The sequence below is a fragment of the Patiria miniata genome, unplaced genomic scaffold (genome assembly GCF_015706575.1).
Source record: "Patiria miniata isolate m_02_andy unplaced genomic scaffold, ASM1570657v1 HiC_scaffold_24, whole genome shotgun sequence".
Lineage (NCBI taxonomy): Eukaryota > Metazoa > Echinodermata > Asteroidea > Valvatida > Asterinidae > Patiria > Patiria miniata.
Window position 1 is genome coordinate 2,085,690 of NW_024037063.1, and position 27,185 is coordinate 2,112,874.

At 40.7% G+C, this 27,185-nt stretch overlaps 2 protein-coding genes across 6 annotated transcripts in view; both read right to left on the reverse strand.

Annotated features, from left to right (window-relative positions):
* Positions 1 to 2,826: 2,826 nt before the first annotated feature.
* Positions 2,827 to 23,399, reverse strand: LOC119732121 (broad substrate specificity ATP-binding cassette transporter ABCG2-like). 3 transcript variants are annotated; one of them, XM_038205512.1, is made up of 18 exons: positions 23,038 to 23,399; positions 22,451 to 22,551; positions 15,780 to 15,886; positions 14,884 to 14,943; positions 13,588 to 13,702; positions 12,577 to 12,729; positions 11,920 to 12,077; positions 11,342 to 11,493; positions 10,905 to 11,024; positions 10,081 to 10,277; positions 9,604 to 9,669; positions 9,227 to 9,312; positions 8,185 to 8,274; positions 7,467 to 7,591; positions 6,288 to 6,442; positions 5,421 to 5,510; positions 4,578 to 4,642; positions 4,223 to 4,370 (listed from the first exon to the last, which is right to left on the reverse strand). In XM_038205512.1, exons 2-18 carry the CDS (start codon positions 22,544 to 22,546, stop codon positions 4,223 to 4,225), a joined length of 1,983 nt encoding a protein of 660 aa, XP_038061440.1. In that variant the 5' UTR covers positions 22,547 to 22,551; positions 23,038 to 23,399. The 3 variants fall into 3 exon arrangements, with proteins under 3 accessions (XP_038061441.1, XP_038061440.1, XP_038061442.1); XM_038205513.1 differs by lacking the exon at positions 23,038 to 23,399 and having other exon boundaries at positions 2,827 to 4,370; positions 22,451 to 22,546; XM_038205514.1 differs by lacking the exons at positions 22,451 to 22,551; positions 23,038 to 23,399 and adding an exon at positions 16,330 to 16,435.
* Positions 23,400 to 25,488: 2,089 nt separating this feature from the next.
* The window catches only part of LOC119731758 (broad substrate specificity ATP-binding cassette transporter ABCG2-like), a 31,737-nt gene continuing 30,040 nt past the window's right edge, over positions 25,489 to 27,185 (reverse strand). For all 3 annotated transcript variants that reach the window (XM_038205002.1, XM_038205003.1, XM_038205001.1), the window contains exons 16-17: positions 26,932 to 26,999; positions 25,489 to 25,680 (exon numbers count right to left, since the gene is read on the reverse strand). In XM_038205002.1, coding sequence (XP_038060930.1) covers positions 25,533 to 25,680; positions 26,932 to 26,999 — 216 coding nt within the window. In that variant the 3' untranslated portion in view covers positions 25,489 to 25,532. The remainder of the gene's footprint in view (positions 25,681 to 26,931; positions 27,000 to 27,185) is intronic.

The window sequence follows — 27,185 nt, forward strand, 5'->3', positions numbered from 1 at the left end:
CAACAAACAAACCAACGCAATCGACGAATTAATGTCAAAGCCTCAGAAATAATTGGTTTGTAATGGATTGATCCAGTAAGCCCCTCCCACTGCGCGCGTGGGCAAATTAACACGTGCTCCTCTCCACTTGCCACACTGCATTTTCCTGCCGCGCGCATCATACGCGCGTGCACGCATGTCGGACATGAATCACGGCTGTGATTGGTCAGAATACCATGGGGCGGCGCTTACTGGATCGGGCCATTAGTACGCGACGGCTGATCCATTAATGTTCGAAGGACTGCACTTTCTGGTGATAAACCACAGCCGTCACCTTCTATTGTCTGCCCACAATTGTATGCGGCAGTTGAACGTGATAAATTGGGTAGAGAAATGTAATAAATAAATGTCAGTAAAACCCAATTAGGCCGAATAAAAAACAAAACATGTTTCCCCTTCCGGGTTTTCGAAAAAAGGGAGGAAGCGGGTCTTTTTATTTTTTATTTTTTATTTGTTTCAAGATGGCCGCCTTTTAAAAATGTCCTGCAATTGTTGGTGTTTTCACTGTAAGGCACTTTTAAAATGAAAGATAAGTTGGACAAGAGAACTGATCATATTTACAGTGTCATTTAGACTTGTACTGGTCTACAATTTATTTTCCGATGAATTTGTGGACTTTTTCGGTGTTTTTTTACTGCATTTTTAAAAAATAAAAAAAATAAAAAAGATCCAGGCGGCCTCCAAAAAGGAAGCACGCGGGGACGAGAAACATGTTTTGTTTTTTTACTTCGCCTTATATGAAAAATAAAGCTGCATATAGCAATGCTCGATGTTTGTCTTCATATATTATTTAGTACAAAAGAACAGACACTGGTTGGAAAATGTGGGGTAGAACTCGTTAAATAATAGAAAAAAATAGCTTTATTTCTGTTGATATTTAGGCAAGTTAAATGTGCAAAGTATTGATCTTAATGTGCTGAAAACATATCAGAAGAAATTAGTGAAAGAATGAAATAGAAAGATGACGACGAGTGCAGATTAACATAGATCACGTTATAAATAATGATCATGTATAAACAATGTGTGTAAACAAGTGTTTTGATAAATAAAAATACTATTTTCCCTTTGTTTGAATACTCATAACAGGATGCATCATATTGTGGCAAAACAATAAAAGAAATTAAAACAATACAAGTATAGCATCCTATCTTCTCAATTACAACCTCTATGATATGATTGGGACTACATTCTTGTCATCAGTCTTAAATAAAAATGAAATACCCTGTTAATAGTTTGAATTTGCATTTGTAATAAAAAGGTTACCAACCTATATCATATAAAGGTTTCTTAAGGAATGTTCATAAAATTAGCATACAAACTGCATTTTCTGTATACATGTATCAAGCATTTTTTTCTCTTTCATTAGGCGAATATGTGCTGGAATAATGAATACAGTGTAAAAACCGTAAGACAAGTTGGGGACATCACATTCATGACATCATCAAGCAGAGTTAGTTGTAGCTTAGTAAATCACAAGTCAATCACAAGCCAATCATAAGTCAGTTACAAACCATTCACAAGTCAATGATACGACAATCATAATGTCAATCACAAGTCAATCACAAGCTGATCACAAGCCAATCACAAGCCCATCACATGCCGATCACAGATCAATCACAAGCCATTTACAAGTCAATCACAAGTCAATGATACGGCGATCATAAAGTCAATCAGAAGTCAATCACAAGCTGATCACAAGCCAATCACAAGCCGATCACAGATCAATCACAAGCCATTCACAAGTCAATCACAAGTCAATGATAATGGCAATCACTGGTCAATCACAAGCTGACCACAAGTCAATCACAAGCCTATCACACGCCAATCATGCGTGAATCACAAGCCAATCGAAAGCCAATTACAAGCCAATCACAAGCCGATCACAAGCCAAGTCACAAGTAACAGGGGATGAACAATGACAAAGGAAAACCCATATCACAGATCAGTCACAAGCTTGTCACTAGACTTGAGATCGGACGACTTGTGACCGTCTTGTATTCATTCATGACTTGTGATGACTTTATTACAACCCTTGTCATTCATTACAATTTTCACAACTGCACCAGTTATGAACAAAAGTTTAACACCTAGACTTCCTTGGTCCCCTTGGCTGCAAACCGGAATAAAATAAATTTGGACAAATTTGGAACATCTGCATAGAAAATAAAGCCTGACGTATTGACAGTCCCTGACAAAGATGGTTTTCTGACCCTGTGGCACCCATTTTAACTTACTGTGTCACAGAAAAGTTCACTCAGATCAAGACACTTCATATGTACATGAAATACAAACAAAATTACAAAAAATGTATATTGCATATTACACCATATAAATTTTGGATATGTATTCATCAGTAACATATATCTTTTTGGAGGGGGGGGGGGTAAAAATGGGATGACAAACTAACGGACAGCCAGCAACAGCAAAGTAAAGGTAAAATCATTTAACATTCAAAGTAAATTTAAAGTTGGAAAGAAATTAACTGGAGCAGGGTTTGAACCATCAACCTCCGGCCGACCACTCAAGTGGTCTACCAACGGAGCTATCCAGCCCTATGTTGGCAGTTCCCATTTTGTCGATGTCTCTGTTCAAGAGACAATATAACTTTAGAAAACCCTGTGTATATATATAAACAACAATTCGTACTAGACAACAAACCACCACAAAAAAAACTAGCCTATCGTTTCCACAATCGATATAACGATAATACCCACATTTCCATCATGACAAAATGTACACTATTGACAACATCTGGACAAATATAACAAACATACAGACTTTACCACCTTAGTTTACCGAGACTTTTTCACCCTGTTAACTTTACAACTGACACCAATCAAATGTATCATAAAAGCACACACACACACAAAGCATATATATTCCACTTTATAATACTGTAACCCTTTGGTACAAAATTCTCCCATTTCGGTCCCAAATCATGGTTTTCAAGAAAAACAGAACAGTTTCTGGAAATCTTTTTTGGAATCTGTTCAACTGGACTATTTAACTCTGAAAAAGCTACAGTCCGTAATTCTTTCACTACTAGATACTGATTTTTGTTATCTCAAAAATCTGTTTCAAAATCCACATTAGTCACAGAGCCGAAACTAGACACAACCGACCATCAAAACGGTCCAATCCTACACTGAAACTCTTTTCAAAACTGCATTGCACCGACAAAAACCATCAAAAACCAAAAATAAAATAAAAAATTAAACTGGCTGAACTTGAACTTTAGAAAAACCAGGTTAGCAAATCAATATGTTACCAAAAATTACTAGTGTACTTTTGAATCATTTTAATATATTAATTTTTGTTACGAATCCTCTATCACGACAGTATTCAACGACACCCATAAAAATATAAACGTTTATAATTTAATTAATGAAAAATGATAAACAAAGAGGCACTTTTATCTGGAACGTATCATCGTAATCAAAAGGAAAATTTACAATCCAATTTTAATACAAAAGGCTTTACAAAAACTTGCAAAAGGCAGCCGTCTTCAAATTCAAAAATTGTTATTTTTCTGTAAAATCTGTAGAAATAACAACATAGCATACATGGTTTTTTTTAACTACTTGACAAATGCACTCTAACCTTGTTCAGATTTGGGTTGCGATTATCTTAATGTGGACTTAGCCTTATAGGTTTGCAAAGCGATTAGCATGGCCTATTGTTCGACAATTTACGCTCCAGTGCCAACTCGGAGTATTGAAACATTTGAGGTTTCGGCAAGAAATATCGTACAAATACTGTTGAAATGACTCTTGCGAATCAGTATTTGTGGCGTTTGGCTGTATATACCAGAATTGGCTGAAAAATGTTGCCTTTTACGAAAATCTAAATTTTCGGCCAAAAATAATGCTGGGGCGAAGTGGTTCATAAAACATATTATGCTATCTAGTCTTGCTACAAACTTTCTTACTTAATTTTTGAAAAATCGAGATGAACAGTATTATAGTCGAGTCTCATCACAAAAGTCCTCACAAGTCCATCACAAGTCCTCCATATTTAAACATTAACTCAAAAGCTTCCTTTGTTATCGTTCACCCCCGATTACTTGTGACTGGACTTGCGAAAGGCTTTGCGATTTACTAATGAAAGGCCTTGTGATGGACTCCACTACGACGCCGAAGACGAAAGATGAACAAATGAAAGGCTATGGCTGTCTGGCTGGCTTCTACTTGTACTTTGGGATGAGCCTGAGCTTGATGTAAGCCAGAGTCATGAAGCCCACACACATGATGGCTAGGGCTAGCTCATTCTGCCAGAGACCCCAGGTGGAGTAGTCGATCCCTTGCCCCTCCAGGTACGATTCACCTGTTATTCTGGGGACAAAATAAAAAAATACGAAAAACTTCAGCTGCAAGTACCAGCGTGGAATCTACCAGCCTCAAGTTTGAGACTGACATGCAAAGGTAATCTTATTTTTTTTTTCTGATGCATTTTAGTCAATTTTGATTGAATCCACGAATCAGGTTTGTTTGGTTTACAAATTTTACTAGGGCCTTTACGAGGGTTAACTTTTGTCCTACCTCATTGTCGCGTTGTTGGCCTCATCACTAAACGTCAAACCAACAAGCTCGTTGATGCTCAAAGCCTGCCACAGAGAAGGAAATACACAATGTAAGAAGACAGGCAAAACAAAAACAAAAAACCACCAAAACACTCAAACTGTAACTATAATGGACCATGTAAGTCTCGCCAGTCTACGTTCACTCTTCATGTGAACGTCTTGGCACCAAACACTGACTAGTCGGAAGTTGCATCAGGTCAAATTTTAATTTTATAATTGCCCTTGATTGGATCAGGACCAAAAAAAATGCAAAAAAATAGGACGTTACACACGTTGTAGACCCTACACATAGTGCCTGGATGTGTTGTATTCTCGTCAAATCTCGCAGGTTTCTGAGGTCAACTTTTACGCTCTATCCGCTCCGTTCACAAGTACCCCCTCACCGGCAAAGGAAGTACAGTTGGGGGTGACCGACCGACGCCATCTTGCCTGACTGCAATTCATTTGCTGTAAAGCGCGGCCACTGCGTGTACATAGAACAAATCCCCTGGTGTACGCGCGTCACACACAAGGAACGGTGCGCGTCAACCAGCGAAATGTCCCGCCCATGGTACGTCATTGCTAGGTAAAAGGGCGCCCTCTTTATTTAGCGCACGGAGCTCATAGCGTTTGCTGCAACACCACATTTCACTCTATGACCTGGCATTAAGATAAACGGTCGGTGTGCAATTTGACACGGAGCATAGACTTTTGCGACTGAGCAATGTGCATATTTGACACGGAGTATAGATTTTTGACACGGAGCATAGATTTTTGCGACTGAGCGATTTGCATATTTTGCCAGCATTCATCAGTGACTTACATTGAGGCTGTATCTGAAGAAGCTGAAGTATTGGATCCATTGGATCCATGACGGCAAGGAGGCAATATTGACAAGAAGGCCGCTGAAAACCTGGACACAAAACAAAAGTAATGAAACACAATTATTAAGGATGATGGAGCATCCGAAGTGTTTCCAGATGTATATTCAGTCTCTTATTACCACTTGCTTTTAAAGCATTAAGTTCCTGTACCGACCCCAAACCGCCCTGCCTGTTACTCCCTGTACCACAAACTGCCCAAGCATTGTTTGCTTGTATGGATTCATCAGGAATACAGTGCCAATGGGTTGAAATCAGGCCAGTGGTTACCAGAAGGGGGAGGGTTGTGGCCAAGTGGCTAGGGTTCATGACTCTTAATCAGTAGGTCAGGGGCTCGAATCCAGCAACTGGTCTTATGCTGTGTCCTTGGGCAAGCCACTTCACCCCCACTTGCCTCTTTCGACACAGGAGTATAAAGTGGTTAGGGTTCGTAACTCTTAATCAGTGGGTCAGGGGCTCGAGTCCAGCTGCTGGTCCTATGCTGTGTCCTTGGGCAAGCCACTTCACCCCACTTGCCTCTTTCGACACAGGAGTATAAAGTGGTTAGGGTTCGTAACTCTTAATAAATGGGTCAGGGACTCGAGTCCAGCTGCCGGTCCTATGCTGTGTCCTTGGGCAAGCCACTTCACCCCACTTGCCTCTTTCCACACAGGAGTATATTCATACCGGCATTAGCTTGGTAGTAACCTGCGATGGACTGGCATCCCATCCAGAGGGAATAGATATATCCTCAGTCATCTCATGCCAAGGAATCTGGAGATAAACGCTGGCCTGATGGGCCAAATTGGCTCGCGACAGACTTGACTTACCAGCATTATGACGAAGGTCATTGAGATCAACAGCGTTGCAACACTCTGCAGTGTCACACAACAGCTGATGAAAAAGGCAAGACCACAGGCAGTAAACGTGACCAGCGTCAGGTTGAGTAGATAGACAAAGTAGGCACCGGCTGTGCTCTTCAGACCTGGCGAACATGATGGGAAAAAAAGGACAAGAAATAGAGGCTATTTTACATCCATATTGAAATATATGAATATGCATCCAAATCTGTGAATTTGATGGAATTAAGCAGTGTGCTATGGACACTGAGCTATATACATGCATTAATATTGAGCCAAAATATACCTCTCAGTGTTCGCAGAGGAAATGTATCGACAAACTTCAAATCACCTTATTACCCGTTCTAAAAATGGGTAAACCCAAAGTTGGTAAAACAGTTAAACCTGTGTTACCTAATTGAGCATGGAGAGTACCTTGTAAGGCATGGGGTTAACTAGTTAAGCATGGGGTTAACTAGTTAAGCATGGGGTTAACCAGTTAAGCAAGGGGTTAACTAGTTATAAGCATGGGGTGATATTTTTGGTAAAACAGTGAAACCTATGTTACCTAATTAAGCATGGAGAGTACCTAGTAAGGCATGGGGTTAACTAGTTAAGCATGGTGTTAACTAGTTAAGCAAGGGATGAACTAGTTAAAAGCATGGGGGTGACAGTTTTAGAATTGTGATGTTTGGAAATAAATAAATCAAATCAAATCAAGTTAGGTATGGGGTGACACAGTTAGGCATGGGCCTTATTCACGAGTTGGCCATTTTTGTCGAGTTCCCTGAATGTATTTCATTAATTGTTAACTGTTGAATGGGATGGCGTCAGACTATTTATGCAGGCACAATACAGCCTTATTTTACTGTCTCTTTTATTTTAAATCTGGCTTTAAACATTAGGGAATGTTTAATTACAAATTTTTAATTATGCTTTTGAAGCAGACTGGAATTTAATATAAATGAAGTTGCTTTCATTTCTCTTCGCAAGTTCAAAAAAATTAAGATTTTACCTAACTTTCAATTTAATATGGCCGACTCGTGAATAAGGCCCATAGCATGCACAGGAGTTACCGAGTTACTCATGAGGGTTAAACTAGTTAGGCATACAGAGGTTACTTAGTTAAGTATGGAGATTAACTAGTTTACTCAAGTTTAAGGCAGTTACCTAGCATCCAGTATGTGATGAGAGAGAAGAGGAACGTCGGGATGAATCTCATCGGCAGGAGATCGCAGACAATCTTGGAGAAGAAGAACGTCGAGACTCTGTAGTAACCGCTGGCCGTCTCGTGTCTGAATTAAAAGGATTCAAAGCTGTTATACTTGTACGACGAGTGCCAAGTTCCATAAAACTGCTCAGTGCATGCATTAGTGCTTACAGCAATTTGTAAGTTTTGACAGAGACTGTAAGCAGAAAGCATAGAAAAGAACATGCCAACGTCGGAGAAGAAATTTTCTTAACCAGTTTGCGCCGGGATTATTTGGCATGATCGGACCCAGGTGCGGGATTGTTTTCACGAACCTCGATGCCAGACGGGTTAAGGCTGTCATCTGCGGGTAGCACACCCTGATATTTCTGGCCTCACTCACTGCGAGCAGGTCGCAGACAGATATTTCTGACCTCGCTCTTTGTGCGTTTATCCGTCATCCGTTCCCAATACCGCAAAACCTTTGCATGTATACACGTCATCCGATGTGAAATGGTTAAGAAGCAGCAACACAGCTTAACCTTGGTTGTCATTTAACACCTCCCCCCACCCTTCCCTCTTTTAAGGAACAGAAACACCATGGACCACACGACAGAATTGTCTATTTTTGTATTCCGTATCCTGGAGAATAAAAAGATGTTTTTTTTAACAGGGTAGGGAAAGGTTTGCAAAACTTACATGAAGATGACCCTTTCCTTGATGAAGATCTCAATGGCGCTCATGTTGCCAAACACCATGTTCATCGTCACAAAAAGAAAAGCTCCCACCCTGTCAAATATCAACAATCAACCGTCAGTTACACTGAAATGGGACTACTCTAGGCTAAAGTTGGTTCATCAGAAGAACGTCTAAAGGTGTGGCACAACTCCAGGGAAATGCAGTTATGGCAACTTTTAAGGAAGCATAATAAAAACTCCATCCATCCATTGAGGTGGCTTGTCAGAATCTGACGTTGCGTATCAGAACGTGTTCTTCTTGTTGCTGGCACCGGCGTATGATGTCCAGGGACTTGTGCCAGTGGCTTCTCTGAGCCAAGAGAGGTAAGTCATTCGTTCTCAGCCTCGTGCCCTGCGTCCTGCAACAGAACCAGTCAGGGCAACTGTCTCAAGTGCATTCTTCCGAAGGATGTGGCCAAGGATGCGGATCTGGTGGGTTGTAATTGTTTGCAATAAAGCACATGATGTGTTGGCTCTTTCTAAGATGTGTACATTGCTAACGCGATCAGTCCACGATATCCTCAGCCTCCAGTGTAAAAAACCACATCTCAGTGGCTTCCAGGTGCTGTTGCATGGTTCTGCTTAGTAATAAAGTCTCACTGTTACAATAAAGACTCACTGTTTTGAAAATAGCTTTTTGTGTAAGAAAATTACAGCTCTTGGCTATCACGCTATGACCAGAACTTGATGATGGCAATGAAAACATTTACTTCTTCATTTCAGTACAAATTGTAGGGGCGTTACCAATATTTCAAAAGGAGGTAATACGATATATCCAATGCAGGCTATTTCACTTTTTGATATGGATAATTCTTTTTACAAAGTGGAGACTTTCTGATATTTTTTCTCTGATTTTTAAATTGTAGCCTCGTACCTTGCCTAGATATTAGCCTCAACATCCCCCACTCCCCCCCCCTACCCCTCACCCCCCCCCCCCCCCCCTGCCACCCCCCCCCCCCCTACTCCCACAAATCTTTCCCGACGACTGTGACAGAATAGATTACCTGTTTTGGATGCCGGAGTTCAGCGACGTGTCGATCTGCCAGTAGATGAGACCGAGTATTATGGCAAGAAACACCACAGTCAGCGGCTGCAAGTATTCGGCAGTGAAAAAGTGGACTATTATTATTATTTGAGACGATGGAATTTGCATCAGTGCAAAAACTCCATATCATACAGGATATTGATTATGGTAACCATTGCTGGTTCATAATATGAATTGGCCAGCCAAACCTTGACACACTAGCAAGACGAGAGGTTAAAATGTCTGCACAAGTCAAGTATAGGAGGTCGTGGGTTCCAGTCCCACCCAAGCAAGCCTGTGAATTTTTTTCTTCTCGCAATCTCTCGGACATCAAATGAATGAAAAATCGCAGCTTACCTGGAAAACCGACAGTTGAGGGTTTCTCAGGAAGTTGATGAGAGTTCTCTTGGAAACATACCTCAGCTGAAAAAAATATATAAATAAACCCAAAGTTGTTCGCTATCCTATAAATGCAAGCAACTAATACATGCAAGTGTTTGTCCCTTATGCAGTACAGTTTCATGTAAAATAACAAACGAGTCATTTTTTTTCTGATTATAGCCTTACGGGCTCGGTGCACAAGTACCCCCTCAACAGCAAGAAAGAGAGAGCTCAGGAAAACCACTGGGAGAAATCTGAACGCATTGCCGATGACGCCCGGGGTTCAGCCGAAGACGTTATGGCTTTGTGCGCAACTGCACATCCAGAATAGAACTAGTCGTGCGTACTTCGCACCGGACGTGCGCAGATCAGTACACGCATGGCTGTGCTCCGTCCACTGGGCTCTTGAAAGCGCCACCTACAGTTAACGCAGGGAGTTGATACTGTACGTACCTGCGTAATGAAGGACGTGGCGTACTGAATACTGGGCACAGCGATATCCTCGTCACCGTTCCGATGCACGGAATATATCTCGCCCGCCTCTCTCATCATTTCAGCGTGCACATCGGACTGCCGGTAGAGGCTCCTCAAAGACGGTTGGTCCATCTCGTTGAGAACCACCTGGGTGGATTTCTCAGCATGGTGGTTTTCTAGAGGACGAGAAAATTGTCGCAAGAAGGAATTTTTGTGTCTGGTGGGTGTAATTGTTCAATGTGGTTTTTTTCTTCATCGATCCATTTTACGACCACTGTATAGACAAAACCGGGCACGTGATGACTGTACACTCACAAGGCCCCCTTCAATGGAGAAACCATTGTGCATGCTAGTGTACAAAGCAACTGCCGTGTGACGGATTATCTGGACAATAGCTAACACAATGCTTTCGCCATTGAAGGGGCGCCCGGATTGATCTATAATCAGTGATGTTCGAGGGCTTGCTAGAACAGAGATTCATGAGTTTCACAAGTTGAAATCCAAAAATATTGTTTTTCCTGAGCTCTCGAACTGTTCTGATAATAAAATTGCGTATAAAATATGTCAGTGAAGGGCACAACTCGGTACCAAAAGGAAAAATGAAGCCATTCCAAAAAACTCACATAGGCAAATCAGAGGTTTTTGCGGCAGTAACAGTTGAGTGCAAATTTGACCATTAGGAATATGCCCAAACAGTTTCGGGGTTATTGAGTTCGCAACTCTCCATTTTCTCCAAAGCTCTTTCACTCCTTTATTTTTTTTAATCTCTTGTAGTCCTACAAATTTTGCGATCATTGCCTCACCTTTTCCGTCCGTCAACGCAGACGCACGACTCGGCATTTCAAATGAAGGCGCGCCAAAATACCCGTTGATGACATCCAGAAAAAAGTCGGGCGGATTGTTGTGTTCCTCACACTGAAAGCCTGTAGGGGAAAGACAAAATCAGTCAGTTCATTTTTTGTGTGTGTAAACATTCAAACAATTCGGTTAAATTGTGGCCTAGCGGTGGAGCACAGGATCATGATCATGAGGTTGTGGGTTCGAGCCCCGCCGTGGCCATGCGTGTTGTGCCCTTGAGTAAGGAGGAGGAGGAGGAGGTGTGGTGATCCCCCCACAGCAGCATTTCATGGATTCGAGTCTGGCCCAATGAGTGTAAAAACACATATCAATAATGGTTTCATTTAAAAGATTGGACGGACGGAACAGTCTATGAACACATTTTAATTTTGCTTTAACCCACCAATGGATTCAAAGTACTGGAGGGCGCCCTCTGCTGGTCCGTGATAGACAGTCTCTCCCTTGCTGAGCAGATGCAACTTGTCGAACAGACGGTAGATGGAGAACCGCGGCTGGTGGATGGAAAAGATGACAGTGCGCCCTCGCTTGGACAAACTGGGGAAACAAACAGTAAAAAAAAACAAGATTCAAAGGCAAAGAATATATTCGGAGTGACTTCAACAGTGAACTTTTAGCATGTAAAAAGTCCGTACATGAGCCAATATGGCTCGTCTGGCCGGCTTTATGTCCGGTTTCAGTGGCATGAGAATATTTCTATTCCCCTGGATGGGATGCCAGTCTGTCCATAACTCCCCAGCTAATGTCGGCACCCATTTAAACTCCTGGGTGGAGAGAGGCAAGTGGGGGTGAAGTGGCTTGCCCAAGGACACAACAGATGGCCAGCAGCTGGATTCGAACCCCTGATATGACCCACTGTCATGAGTCACTCCTAGCTTTTCCAAATGTCAAAGTACAGTCAAATCTTTGAGAGTAATATAATTCAGAACTCTTGGACGGCAGTCTGAAATGATTGAAGGATACCTTTTCAGGACCAGCATGACAGCACTGGCCGTGCTGGCATCCAGCCCAGTCGTGGGTTCATCGAGGAACAGCACCGTCGGCCGGGTGATGAGCTCCATGCCGATGTTGGTCCGTTTCCTCTCCCCGCCAGAGACACCTCGGATAAAATCAGTCCCAATCTGGGGACAGATAAGAAAGAACACGGCTCCCATCTTCAATAAACCTGTTTTGTTTTTTTAAATGCTGTCATGATGGTCGTTACATCAATCTGTTTTAGACGTCCTACTCGTCTGTTTGGTCTTAAAACTTCATTCTCAAAACAACTTTAGTTACATTCATGATTATAGTTCAGTTTTTCTACAGCATTGACTTCAGTTGACACTGGAGAGTACTCAAACTCCTTGCTGCCATTTCCGCCAAAAAAAATACTGATTCAAACACAATAGCCATCTCTGCTCTCACGTGTGTCCCTTTATTCCAGGGCAGGTGAAGCGATCAGAGACAAATGCCTTGCCCAAGGACACAGAGGCACCACAACCCTGCAGTCTGGTAACCAACCCACGATCTGCAAACATTCTGCGCATGATCGTGAGTTTTAAGTTCCATAAAAAAAGGCCGAAGAAATTCCAAAATCTAATGCAAGTCACAATGACAACGATGACCATTTAATCTACCTACCCTGGTATTAGCGCAGTCCGTTAGACCAAGCTCCATGATCACATCCTCCACCCGTTCCTTCCTCTCCTCATGGCTGATGTCGTCTTGCAGACGTAAGGCCGCCGAGAAGGTAAGATTCTCTCGGACGGTCAGCGTTCCCATGACGACATCATCCTATGATAGAAAAGAAATCCAAGTCTTACAAAGCTTTGCACTTCAACAGCAGAACAATAGGTCGTCTGAGACGGGTTCATGCAAGGCACGAACGCAGATTCACAAATGCAAGATTATGACATCATGTCAAGTTTTCGAGATGAGCATTCCAACAGTTGGAATCATTTCAGCTGTGGTTTCACTACGCTTTATGTCTGCACACTGTTTTTCATGTACCGTTACAGTGTGGAGTTTTGGGGTTAGTCATATGGAATTTGCGTCGGGATGATTTAAATTCACTTTTAGGTTTGGCCCTTCACCGATGTATAAACACTGTATACTCAGTGTGTTACCTCCCGAGTGAAAAATGAGAAAAAATCACTCGGGTGGGACTCAAACCCACGACCTCCTGCTTTTTAGTGCAGACGTCTTACCACTCGACCACCGAGCTTGCTGGGATCGGATCGGGGTGATTGGAATTTGCATCGGGGTGATTTAAACTTGCGTCAGGGTGATATAAATTCAATATTAGGTTTTGCCCTTCAAAATTCACTATTAGGTTTTGGGTTGTTTAAGGGAAAACACTGCTTATTGCCCTTTTTCGTTTATGGTGTAATTTATAAGAACATGTACTTCATAAATCGTAAGCAAGAATTTCAAGGGTATAGCTAGGCTAGGAAGTGCATCGAACATCTTTGTTCACTCCCCAGATCAAGTCAAAATATGCTTGCTCTGTGTCGACATGGCTTAAGCTCAGCATATTTACAACCCTTAGTTTGTCATCTTTCGCATATATCTTCCTCAATAAACAACAAAATCTTTTTAAAAAAACAAATCAATCACCCTAGAAAAACCAAACAGAGCAATCAATCACAGTACCTGCACCACGTAGCCTGAAACGCACTTGAAGTTCGAAGGCTGCGGGGCACCGTCTACCAGCACGGTACCAGTTAATCCCTTGGGATCCTTACGTCTCGCCAGAATGTCTAGTAGCCTGGAAAAAAGACGACGAAGAGGCCGGGGGAGAATTAGAGATGAAGACATCTTGTCAGACAGGTCCCTGACTTTGTGTGAAAATCTGGGTCGGTGTGATCTAGTTAATACTGAAGTCTGTTGGTTGGATGCATAGCATGGGCTCAAGAGGCATCCGGGGGGGGGGGGGGGGGGGGGGGGGAAGGGGGGTTGTCGAAAAAGTTTGGTAAAGTTTGCAGCTCATTGTCTTCTGGAACTATCACATTTTGTAATGGAGCTAAATTTATGAGTGGATCACCAAAACCAATCGTTTGGATAATTCTGATAATTAATTTTCTTTGTAAGCTATTCTCAAAAGGGCAGCAATCTGAATTGGCACAATCCTTGGATGAACGACACCTTAAGATATTGACAATATCAAGACCAGCGCCGACATTGCCAATAAATTAAGTTGTTGACTGTTAATGGACGCGATAAAATGTCACTTCGTAATCCGGAGGGGATAAAATAAAATGGCACCCTGGGCAAAGCTGGGGACAAAAAAACCCAGAAAGTCGGCAGGCCCGGTGATTTATGGCAAGTTCACAACTTTGCAAGTGTTCGACACAGCAACCATTTCAGCAACTGTAAGCAATTTTGGGTAAAATGTCGTTTTAGGACACCTCTATTTCTATACAAGTTCCGTTCAAAAGTGACATTCGTAAGTGACTTTTAGTTCCAAAATGACTTCTGCATTCTTAAAAAGTTTTTTTTTTAGTGAGATTAACTCTAGGTTTTTATAATTTTGATCGGTACTTTGGAAGAAAATGCAACTTTCTTGCCTGTTTACGGAAGAAAATGCAACTTTCAACTTTCTTGCCTGTTTAAAAGTTTAGACGTGCAAGTGACATCACAGTCTTTTAATTCTCTTTTATGGGAACGACCTAAACTACAATTTTAACCCATTTTGCAGTGCATTGCATCCTCATAACATAAACACACTAATAACAATTATGGATTTATATAACACACATTTCTATCAAGTCAGTGTTCACGGTGCAGTACGCTAATACCCCTGCTCTTCTAGCCAATGAAGAAAGCATTCCAAAGACCATCTCGGCTCCCTCGGGAGACCACTAACCATACACTCAAGGAGAGCAAAAGTGTACTCCAATCTTTCTAACTGATGTTGATGAAAAAGATCTTATTTATTGCACAACTTACGATGTTTTCCCACTGCCTGTTGGGCCCAGAATGGCGTTCATTCCTGGTTGAAACACACCACTGAAAATAAAAGGTATTAGTGGAAAAGAACAGTTGAAATATAAATCTTCACTGATACTACAGAAATGAGACAGGTATAACATGGAAAATGGACACAGGGTTTTCTCTGTTAACTTTTCATCTTAAATGTAAAGTATATCCTTTGCAACAATCCAGAAATTAACGGACAAAATTATTGATGAAAAGCATACTTGGTTTAAAGTAGTACTGGCACTAAACTCCCTGTGAAATTATTTTTTCTGGCATGCTGTCATTTTGAAGAAAACAATAAAAGAAGTTTTTTCCATAGATGTGTCTAAAGATGCATTTTTGGAAATTTCCGTTAGAAGTTCGCTTTTAATTCGGCGAAGCCGTGAATGGGTGCGTGCAAGCGTTGACACAACGCACACGCATGCACGGTTGCTATAATTCGTTGGGTCAGTGCCTGACATTGCGTAGCTGCAATTGGCTGGATGAGAACGTGAACTGATTTTGGGTGCAATTCAAAACATGACTCCGCAACTTTTGAATTGAAATCGATATCCTAAAATATTGTTTTCTTGGCATATTCAGCATTCACTGAGCTTAAAACTTCATCAGATTAGCTGTTAAGCACCTTTTCTAGATTTTGAACACTTTTGTTGCTTCAAAAAAAAATTACACAAATGACAAATGATATACTCTACCTTTAATCACACTTGTCTCAATTGTGGTTGTCTTCTGTACGGTACAAACTCAATCATCTTACCATCTATACGTTGGTTTAAAAATCTCATTTGTTTCACCCCAAAAACCTATTTTGAGATCACAATGAAACGTTCCAGGGGCTCGATCGTTATTGCTACTAACTAACTTACTTGATATCGCTCAAGATATGTTTCGTTGTTTTTTTCCTCTTCACTTTAATATCCACCTCGCAGTTGATGTCATGGAATGAAATGGTCGAACCACTTACTTGTAGCTCCTTAGAAAAAGAATAAAAAATTACAATTTGTTTCGTCTTGGAATTATCATAAAATAAGCTGAATTTCTGTGAATGTACTCTTAGGGAGACATGTTAGCATCAAATTTTTTTTTTGTCGCAAATTGTTTTTTTTCCGCAAATAGGCTAAATCGATTCCTCGTGATGCAGAACCCTAAATTTTACAAAGTTTGGTGAGGGTAGGACAAGATTAGGTTAGGGTGAGTGGTCATTAACTCGACTTCCCTAGGCATTTTTGCTAGGATGCAACCTCAATCCTGCAAAATCCTTCAACTGCCTCCATGCAAAAGTTACCATGATGTCTCATTCAAAAGTGAATAACTTTTTGTACTGCTAGACAAGTTGCGATTAAAAAAATATAACAAATTCGAGATGAAACTTGCAAATAACAACTGGTATGAAAGGTTACTAGAAGGAGAACATACCACAAGGCGTTGCAGATCCATCGTAAAATGCTGAGCTTAGAACTACAATGTACATTCCAATGGAAGACACTACCACACCCAAAATTCAGCAGTAAATGTATGTGTTATATCATGGAGCTAGCTCTATGGTTATAGGGGCCTATAACAATAAGCTATTGCTCAAAAGTTTAAGATGCTGGTTACAGTGAACACATTTCTGAACAATACCAGCAGCTTTGTAAGGCCATTTTTTTACGACATTAAAAAAAAATCATGTTTGTAGAGATTCTTTCAATGGTACGATGGTCATATGGCTTATTAAGTAACAAAATATGTGTTCTCTTCTAATTTACATAACCACATACAAATGTCATTGGTCAAACCTCCCCCCCCCAAAAAAAATCAAATTTAAAAGGAGGTGAAAATGGGTTAATCAAGCTTTAAAAAGGGAACAAAGATGTGTTGGGCCGGTTTTAAAAAGTACATTTAAAACTGGCTGGGGGCCTTGATGCGATAATAGCCTATGCCAAAACCGTCATTCATAAATACCTTTCGGTCAAAAAGCCAAAATAATTAAAAATTCACAATTTTCCAATGATTTTGATCAACAATTTTACCACCTGTTTTATGGTATGTACCTCACATGCGTAGAGCTAAAAATCTCCTTTAATGGAGTCTCGCGCAGAGCGCAGCGGCGCAGGAATAAAGTTTTTAAAATTAAAACCAGCAGGTGTTTTATCAGCAGTTTATAACCGCCCACCTGCCGGGCCCTCAACCAATAGACCTTTATCATGCTGCCACCATTTCAGTCATGTTCCCTGTATCCAATAACAGTACTGAATGATGATGTTTTTCGTGCAAAAAGGAACCAGACTATTTGTCCTTCCAGCCTCACTTTGGTTTCATTGATTTGAATGGGAAAAAGTCAAATGGCTGCAACATGATAATGGTCTACAGGAAAGGGTAAACTGTCAAATTTGATATATCTTAATCAACTGTGAGAGTTTCAAGTATTTTTCCCTTTTTTTTTTGTTTTTTTTTTTGGTAGTGATTTTTGAAGCATTTATCATTTGTGCCTATGGGAATTTATTTTACCGGTCTCGCTCTTGGCCTCAAGCAGAGAAAAAAATAAAGTGTCCCACATCCAGGCTTGTTGCCAAGGGGGGGGGGGGGGGGGCCTGTGGGGCCGGGCCCCCTTTGGCGAGCAATTGGCACCCCCAACAGCAAAAGCCATACATATGTATTTTTGTATTTCATATGGTAGTGGGGCCCCCCTAGTTGGTACTATGCCCCCCCCCCCCAATGCTCGGGGCTGGCGGTGGCGCTGCCCACATAACAGCAGTCAAAAGTGCCAAACCGAGAAAAAAAAACTAGGTTTCAAGTCAAAATTCCTCGGCCTCAATCTACACCCACTTCATCCTAAGTGCTGACAGTTCCAAGTGGAAACCATAGATCCAGCGGCATTTCTGGAAGTCCAATATTACCAGAACTTACACCTGAGTTGCCCAGGGGGAATATTTTTTTGGAGATGAACTCAAACAGTCGATCAGACATACGCAAACAAATATCTCTGGAATTCTAATGCATTTGGATGATCCGTTCGGTGATTCGTTTTCAATTGTTTATATGTCTCTGGAATGTTTTCATGATGTGAACAACATGTCTGGTTTTTCAAAACATTTTGAAATGTTTGTTTTCTTTTTCATCTTGTGAGCACACAAAATAGACCAACAAAACCAGCATTTTCTGGCTCAGTGAGAAATTAGTAATCTTCAAAAGAAAAAGATCAGCATGCTTTATACCCAATCTGTACTTGCTTATAATTTCAGATCTGACTTTTTCTGATAATTTTAATTTCTGTTCATCAAGAAGGGTGGGGAAAAAGGCTTAAATCGTTAAAGCGACCATGACATGAATGTTACAAAGGAGCATATTTTTGTACATCTTTCTACTCCTCTTAAATGTATGAAAACTATTTGACATCCCTATTATTAGGTTAATTTTATTGAAAAGTGCACTTCTTTAAACATTTAAAATTGTCCATGCTTTTCCTGACAACTGAGGGTGATGTTGCTGTGATGTCATTTTAAGAAGACACTGTTCAGTTTGGGGGTTTTCTGTTCAAATTGTGAACGCACAACTTTGCTCATTGAAAACATTCGTTAAACACGTTTGCTTGCTGGCTTGCTGCCATGTACTAAAACAACAAGGAATAACCAAAGAAAAGAACATTTACGATTGGCAAAATATCAAATATTCTGGCAACTTTTTACGCTGAAAAAGCTGTGAGGTTTTTCCCTATGATATCACATTTTTGCTCGTGAATGTGGAAATTCGCCATCGGCAAAAAAAGTTAAAAGGCACCAAAATATCCTTGAAAAATGGCAAAATGAAAATTGAAAATTTGGTTAAATGGGATATGTACAATGTACAGTGAGTACATGTAGATGCATTTTCAAGGATTGCATTTAAAAAAAAAATACATTGCATGCATGGACCCTTTGAAGTTTGAACATCTGTCAGTGAAGGTAGGCTTACTGTATAATTGTGGTACATTTCGCCCATGTTTATTTGAAATTTACTGTCCACACTATAAAACCCAGCTCTTTAAAAATCACAAAAATTAACGAAGTAATGAAGTTTGAACATCTGTCAGTGAAGGTAGGCTTACTGTATAATTGTGGTACATTTCGCCCATGTTTATTTGAAATTTACTGTCCACACTATAAAACCCAGCTCTTTAAAAATCACAAAAATTAACGAGATGTGAAGCTACAATAGGTTGTTAATACACATTTTAGTAGGCATATTTGATTTGAGTTTTTTTCTCTTGTTTTAATTAGAAAACTGTCAAATTTATGCATTTGGCCTTACATACACACTGTACATCTTTATTATCTTTCAGAGCAATGAATAGGCCTAAAGCATGAGTACAGGTATAAATAGAACAAAAGATACGATAACAAAAAGAGGAAGTTTTTTTTCTCGTACAAACAAAACACTCGGTGGTGGTCTTTACCATCACCATAACTGCTGCTTCCACGAAAAAAAAAATAGAAGAAAAAAAAAATCAAAACTGGAGGGATTGGGGAAAAAACACGGATAGGTAAACTTTGTTCTGCCCCCTGGTGTGGTAAGTTAAAGCGTGCAGACCGTAAGCCGATGACAAGGGGATTGCAAAAACTGGCCAGGGGGTTTCAAAAAGTTCTCGCCTCGGAAATTGGTTCGTCCTGAAAACAGGCACGAAGTTCACCCGACAGGAACAGAAAGGGAAGGAAGCAGTTAAGGGTCCATTTGGTGTACTGTAGTCTCGTCTTTCACCACAGTGACCTGGGGTCACAGTAGGGTGCACTAAGTCATGTGGTGAACAAGGGGGTGCGGGATAGCGAAATTGCCAGCGGGTTTCGAATGTTTTCACTGCAGAACATGCCAAATGAAATGTTTTCGTCCCGCAAACACATCAAGAGTTCATCTTACAGAGAAGGAAGGAAGTGCCAATATTAATTAAGGGTCATGTTGGTGAACTTTATCCATGTCTTTCACCACGGTGACCTAAAGTGAACTCTGTTATGTGGTGAACAGGACAAGACAAGTGTATACTGGTTTATTTATAAGTTCACTGCTTTTTTTTTAACATACTCTAATTTGTAAAATGTGTTTCACAGTTTGTTTTTAATGAACATTGTTAAAATGGATTTAGGGAATTGGGCTTTGACATTTTTGCAGGAAATTTGATGTATAAATTTTAAAAAGAAAAGCACACACCAATGTATCAGCTAATAATGCAGTTTTCAAAAACCTGAAATGCTGTAAACTTGCAGGATTTAACTTCAATGTCTCTGATCACATGGTGTTTAGTTTTGTTGAGTCGCCCGGCGGGCACAATAACTTTACAATTAGAGTTTGATGTTCCAAAAAAAATGTTTGTTGATTTCTACAAATTGGGATGATTTCAATACTATTTCAATTTCAATCCGTCTTCAGGCCGAAAATGGTAAATATTCTTTAAGATATCACTCCTATGTACTCGGATGAAAAGAAGAGAAATTCCAATTTCCAGGAGTTATATACATTGTTGTACAGAACATCTACACTGTACTGTACTTTTACATAAGTACTGGTACATGTAGTGTGAAGGATTTTTGTTCTTTTTTGCACAGGTACTATAGGCCTACACATTTCAAGGTCTGTTATATAACAAGTGGCTATAGATGCATGTTGGCTATCCAGGATACGGCAGGAGAATGTCTATGGGCTGAAAGTGCACACTGGAGTACCTGCATAATACAACTAGCTATGCTTGAGAGCCTTTCCCAGGCCCTGCAAAAACATCAGACCAGATTTGTTTTGTGTGTTTGTGAGAAAACGCAAGTTATGAAATCATGAAAAATGGAATTGTGCCAAGTCTCCCGCACAGAAATTAACACGCATCAATGCTTGTACCTATTGTGATAAAATCCTTTAAAAAATTTGAATATAAAAAAACCAGGAAGAAAAATACATAGGCCCTATCACGTCAAATTTGATGGTTTACATTTATGTCAAAATACCCTTGAAAATGTCCAAACAAAAATTGAAAACAGGGTTAAATGGGACACAAAGGCGCATTTTGAAGGATTGTATTTAAAAAAAAAAATTACATTTCATGAGCCCTTTAATCCTCTGAAAAATAAAAGACAAAACTTTCATTGAAATGGAATAGCCAACCATTTTTTTCGGTCCCGATAAATCTTGGGTGTCTGTTTTTGTGTTCACATTACTACTTCTTTTTTTTCCTTTTTTTTTTACACCTGTTGGCATGTTCACAAGGGGTTGTTACTCCTCAGATATATGGGTCCCTGAGGTGCCAACACCAGAAATGGGTCATAGAACTCCAAAAGAGAGTTCAGGCTCCTCAGAGAGTTGAAAAGGTGAGGAATTCTACGTATGTCGTCAGTGTTTTCACGAATTCGGCCAAAAACCATATTTTTTTGAAGTTCTTTTTCCGGCCAAAATCGTTTAAGTGAACAGCGACGAACGTTTTGGCGAAGTATTTTGGTCAAATTCAGTTTAAATCAACGAAATCATGACAATCAAAGTAGGGAAAATTTCACCTGAATCATATTTTGAGTTTTCACGAAGAGACAAATTCAAGTTCTAACACGCAAAAAAACAATGCACGTGTGTAATTTAAGTTTTCACGAAGAGATGACCCTTCGTGAAAACGCTGACGATGTGTACACGCACGAGTCGAAATTATAATTAAATTGTTGTGTTCTCAAAGGCCTTCAAAATAAAAGAATATCTGGTTGATTGTCTTTTTCCCCCCAATTTTTTAAAATCCATAATGCTACAATATTTCATTTGTTTTCGGCTTTAGGGGGATCTGTCATGGGGCCAATTCCCGAACCGAGTGAGTTTATGGGTTGTCTCTTGGAAATCTCCAAGTACACTGTGTATACTGGGCTTTCATAACATAACACTGTACACCAGCAAAAAATGGCAAAGTGCAAAATTCAATTTTCAAACACTATAAACTACTGTAAGTACCGAATAATGATTTTTTTTTGGTTTCCTTCAGTAAACTCCTCCCCCTTGGGCTTATGCCCCTCCCCTCCCTCCTTTTCTATCACCTAATGTGACCAACACCCGTTTATTACCATCAACCAATCCGTTTGAGCCCCCTCCCCCTCCCCCCCTCCATCCCCCTCCCCCTCCACCACTTCTATTCCAACAGGTTGTTTAGTGAACTCCATTTGTAAGACCTGTGTTACTGTTAAGCACTAAACTGGCTGAACTTCCGCTCTCTGGGGACAAAAAATACAAGTTTACACAAAGTTTGGGCGAGAAACCAAGCATTCCAACTTATCAAAAAGATCTCGTGGAAACAAAAAGTTCATTTTCTTAAAGCTTACAAAAAAGTTTTTTCTGATCAGTTGTGGAGAGGGAGAAAGCTTGATTAATTAAACCTAACATTACATATTGTGGAATTATTCAAGCCTATTTGAAATAATTCAGTTGTATACAACTAGGCCTAAGTAGTAGTTCATAATTTGGTTTTTTATTTCCCTTTTTTTGGCCTTTTGTTTTCAGGGGGCTGGGGGGAGAGAGGTTCAACATAATAAATGCAAATTCACAGCAAATAAAATAAGAAATTACAAACCTTATTTTTCAATTCCTGTTCATATGAAATCGCCACAGAGACAGAATTTGGTCCCGAAACAGGAGAAGTTCCCCCGTTGGGAACGGTAGAGTCCATCGTTTCTATAGTACCATAAACAAAAGGAAATTAGGCAAGATGTTTTTGTATTGTTTATTGCATCCCTAAAACAAAAAGTCATGAAATTTTATTACATTGTTGCCTTCTGTTGGCTTCTGAGTGAGTTCTGCTATTGCTACTCATCCTGTAGGCCCTACAATTGGACTAAAATGCATTGGTTATGTATTTTTTCAAAGAGTTCAACAAAATTGATGCAACTATAACCTGATAACCATGATGTAGTAACAATTTTCCATAGCTCCGTGGATAGAGTAATTACTCAATTATTACAATAAAAAGGTTGCTAAATAAATTATTCAAATTGCAATGTTTATGATAAATTAGCCGACTGAATTATTGAATTAATTTTCTGTACTCATTTTGTAACAATAAAAACCGATCACGAAGTAAAACAAAGGTGACCATATACACGTAAGTACAAATTGTCCATTTTAAAAAGAATGAAAACAAAATTGTGTAGAAGTAATTACCTTTGTTAACATATATTCACAACTCGCACGCGAATCAAACGAGGCGTGGCGTGTGTCCTTGAAGGCGTTGCCGCGCCGGGGAAAAGGCTCTCAATGACGGCAGGTCCGCACGGCTAGGCTGCGCTGGCTGGCGTGAAACAGTCCTAGCAAAATAACCCCTCGCAGTTGTCCGTTCCAACAGATCTGACCAGGCAGTGAATTCACCACGACTTCTGGGGGCTCTCTGACAGTTATAGCACAGCTGAGATCAGGGGAATAAATCCCTTTATGTCTCGTAAAATAAACATTTTTCTGCAGAATGACAGATGCCTCGCTCGATCGGCTCTGCTGAATATGCAGACAATATCCGCGCACATGGAGCTGTAGGGCGCCCTCTTGCGATACAAACAACTGTTTTGATGATTTTTAAAGATGTAGTCATTTGTCCCTACGAATTTTCAATGTATGTTTATGTTTTGTTTAAACGAAAAAAAACACTTTTTCTAATTTGGGGCGTCTGAAACAGTCTGTAAAATGGCTTTCATTTTGTGCACTTATAATTAACCCGCCAATGTTGTGGAAGAAATTTACGTCGGTAGATTTTTGTTGTTCAAAATTCAATGTCTCTTTCAAAAGTGAATAACTTTTGAATAGCTAGGAAATAGCAATTCAAAAGCCTAATCTATCTGAAGTGAAACTCGAAAATAGCCCGTTGAATACCTATCAGGCTGTGGACTGCTTAGAGGCAAAGATCCTATAGCGCCGCTTGCGGCGCTATCCGGTTCGGCGTTAGTAAAAACGTCATACACGCGCGCACACCCCTGATTACTAGCGCCCATTGGCTACAAACGCTCGAGCTGCGTTAACTTCCTGTTCCAATCGTGCAGAAAGTGCTGGAGGTGACGTCACACTAACGAACCGGATAGGATAGAGGACTGTAAAATCTTCCAGCGACAAAACTAGAACTTTTAATTAAAGCTGTGCGTAAAAAAAGTGTCAAAAGAGGGCGCGCTACATTAATAACGTGCTCACGATCGACAGTAGCCTTTCACCAAGGCCATCGTGTCTTAACTTGCCCGTATTCAAAGCGGCGATGACTCAATGTGTCAAAACTCAATGTTTGAATATTTATTTCAAAATATTACTTCACTTCCACAAAGATAACTTGTGCAAAGTTAACTAAATATATTTATTTTTATGATTTCTAATAACTGCAGCTATTCATTATGGAAATTAGCTATATTATATCAATGAATATGATAAAGATCCAATCATATTTTAAAGCTCGGGCAGGAGCTTCTTCATGTCACTTGGTGGTCAGTCGGTCGGTATCCGGAAAATTGACCAAAATAAGCTCCCTATTTTAAAGTTTCCCACAAAATACAAGTACCAAATTTGCATTTTCATAAAAAGCAATTAAAATATATTAAATACTTAACAAAAACTGTTTGTAACAATTCGGAAAGACATTTATGAAAAGTTTGTTAATGGAGGCATAATATATGCAGTAATGTTAGGGTAGCTACGTGGTATGGTATTTATCACAAATCACTTTAAAATTTAGTTAAACTAAAATAGAAAAAAAGTAAAACTGCTGCAAACTGCTTACTGACTGGATGGACCTGAAATATATAAATCTTAAAATTAATGTGGCCTGACGTTGCGAACTTAGCAAGTTCTTCTTCAGAGGCTAAAAGCATGGGCTGTTTTAGCCTCTGAAGAAGAACTTGCTAAGTTCGCAACGTCAGGCCACATTAATTTTAAGATTTAAACTAAAATAGGGTAGTCCATATGTGCATTGCATTTTTGGGCGTCGCATTTTTTAAGCTCTAGCAGGGATCGTTTGGATAGATTTCATGCAAGACTTTCAAGTTTCACGCAAGACGGCCAGAGCTTATTGTGCACTCGCACTTGTTTTAGTTTTACACCACTCAATCCAAAATATATTTACATATAATGAGGGTTATAATCTTGCATTCATCAGAATACATTGGGAATGTTAATTTTCCGGTAACATTTTTATTCTACAGTATTTTTCAAAAGTTCATGTACAATAATATTAACAAAAACAAATTTGTGCGACAATACTGATAAAGTAGATTTTTCACACATACAAACAAAATCCCTCAAAAAATTATACCACATATCTATGGTCGGTGTTTTAACCAGTTTGCGTCCCGATTATTTTAACATTGACCAGACAAAGGGACTCAATGATTTAAATTAATCAACACTAATAATACTCATTCAAAGCCTTTTAATACTTAATGCAAAAGCAAAACGAACTAACCAAAACACTTAACTGAAAATCACTCTTTTAGGGTTTTTTGAAGTACAGCTATGACAAGGGGAATCAGCTATGGTAGAGCAGGGGAGGAGCCAGGTATGGGTCAAAAGGGGGGAGCTTTTTGACAAGCTAGCAAGAAGGGGATTCTGCAGGCATTTGCTGTGTTTATATGCACAATTTTCCTATTTTTCTTTCGGTCAAAGAGGGGGGTACGCCACCAATCCTCTTCTTACTTGAGCTTGTGGATGCGTCTTAGCTGGATGTAACCCAAGACCAGGAAGATGACACTCATTGATCCCAAGGCAACGTTGTTCTGCCAGAGGCCCCAGTCTGTGTCATCTATGCCTTGCTGATCTAGGTAGTCCTCACCAGGAAAACTGGGAAGAGGAAAGGAAATTTAGGGAATAGTCCTCCGAATTATTTAGTATTGTAGATGACTTGGAAACCCAAATTAAAGGCAGCCCATCCCCACCCAATCCAGCCAAGCCTAGCCTAGCCCAACGCATCCCAGCCCAACCCAACCCATCCCAACCAAACCCATCCTAGCCCAACCCAACCTAGCCCAACCCAACCCATCCTAACCAAACCCAACCCAGCCCAGCTGAAACCAACCCAACCCAACCCAGCCCATCCCAACCCAACCCATACCAACCCATCCCAACCCTACTCAACCCAACCCATACCAGCCCAACCCAACCAAGCCCAACCCAACCCAACCCATCCCAACCCATCGCATCCCACCCTAACCCAACCCAACCCGACCCGACCCGACCCAACCCAACCCGACCCGACCCAACCCAACCCAACCCAACCCAACCCAACCCATCCTAACCAAACCCAACCCATCCCAGCCCAACCCAACACAACCCAATCCATCCCAATCCATTCCAACCAAGCCTCGCCCAACGCATCCCAGCCCAACCAAACCCAACCCATCCCAACCAAACCCATCCTAGCCCAACCCAACCCAACCCATCCTAACCAAACCCAACCTAGCCCAACCCAGCCCAGCCCAACCCAGCCCAGCCCAACCCAACCCATCCTAACCAAACCCCACCCAGCCCAACCCAACCCATCCCAGCCCAGTCCAACCCAACCCATCCTAACCAAACCCCACCCAGCCCAACCCAACCCAGCCCAACCCAACCCAGCCCAACCCAACCCAGCCCAGCCCAACCCAACCCAACCCAACCCATCCTAACCAAACCAAACCAAACCCAGCCCAAACCAAACCAAACCCAGCCCATCCCAACCCAACCCAACCCAGCCCAGCCCAACCCAACCCAACCCATCCTAACCAAACCAAACCAAACCCAGCCCAAACCAAACCAAACCCAGCCCATCCCAACCAAACCCATCCCATCCCAACCAAGCCCAGCCCATCCCACACAAGCCTTCATCCCAGCCAAACCCAACTCAATGAAGCCCAACCCAACCCATCCCACACAAGCCTGTAGCCCAGCCCAACCAAACCTACACCTAATTAAATTCAGGCTCTACCAACATTTTCTCATTGGGACCTTTGTATGCAGGTCTGCATACACATGAAGCAACGGAAGTATAATACTAACGAATAAAACAGCTGGGAAATATTTATTTGCGTCAATTGAACTGAAATTAAGACTCACCAGTTAATCTTTGTACCGTTCACAAAAGTGCAGAATTCTAGTCCACGGAGTTCATTCACTGAAAGGGCCTGAAATGACAACAGCAAACATTCAATGGTGACCGAGTTTTCAATTCATCCTTTAAAATTTGCATTGCTTTCATCACTTAAATCGTAGACACTTTCCAACAAAATTTACAAAAAAAGGGGTCAATTATTTTTTCCTACATTTAAGAGGAGTGGAAAGTCTCACAAAATGTGTTCCTATGAAAAATC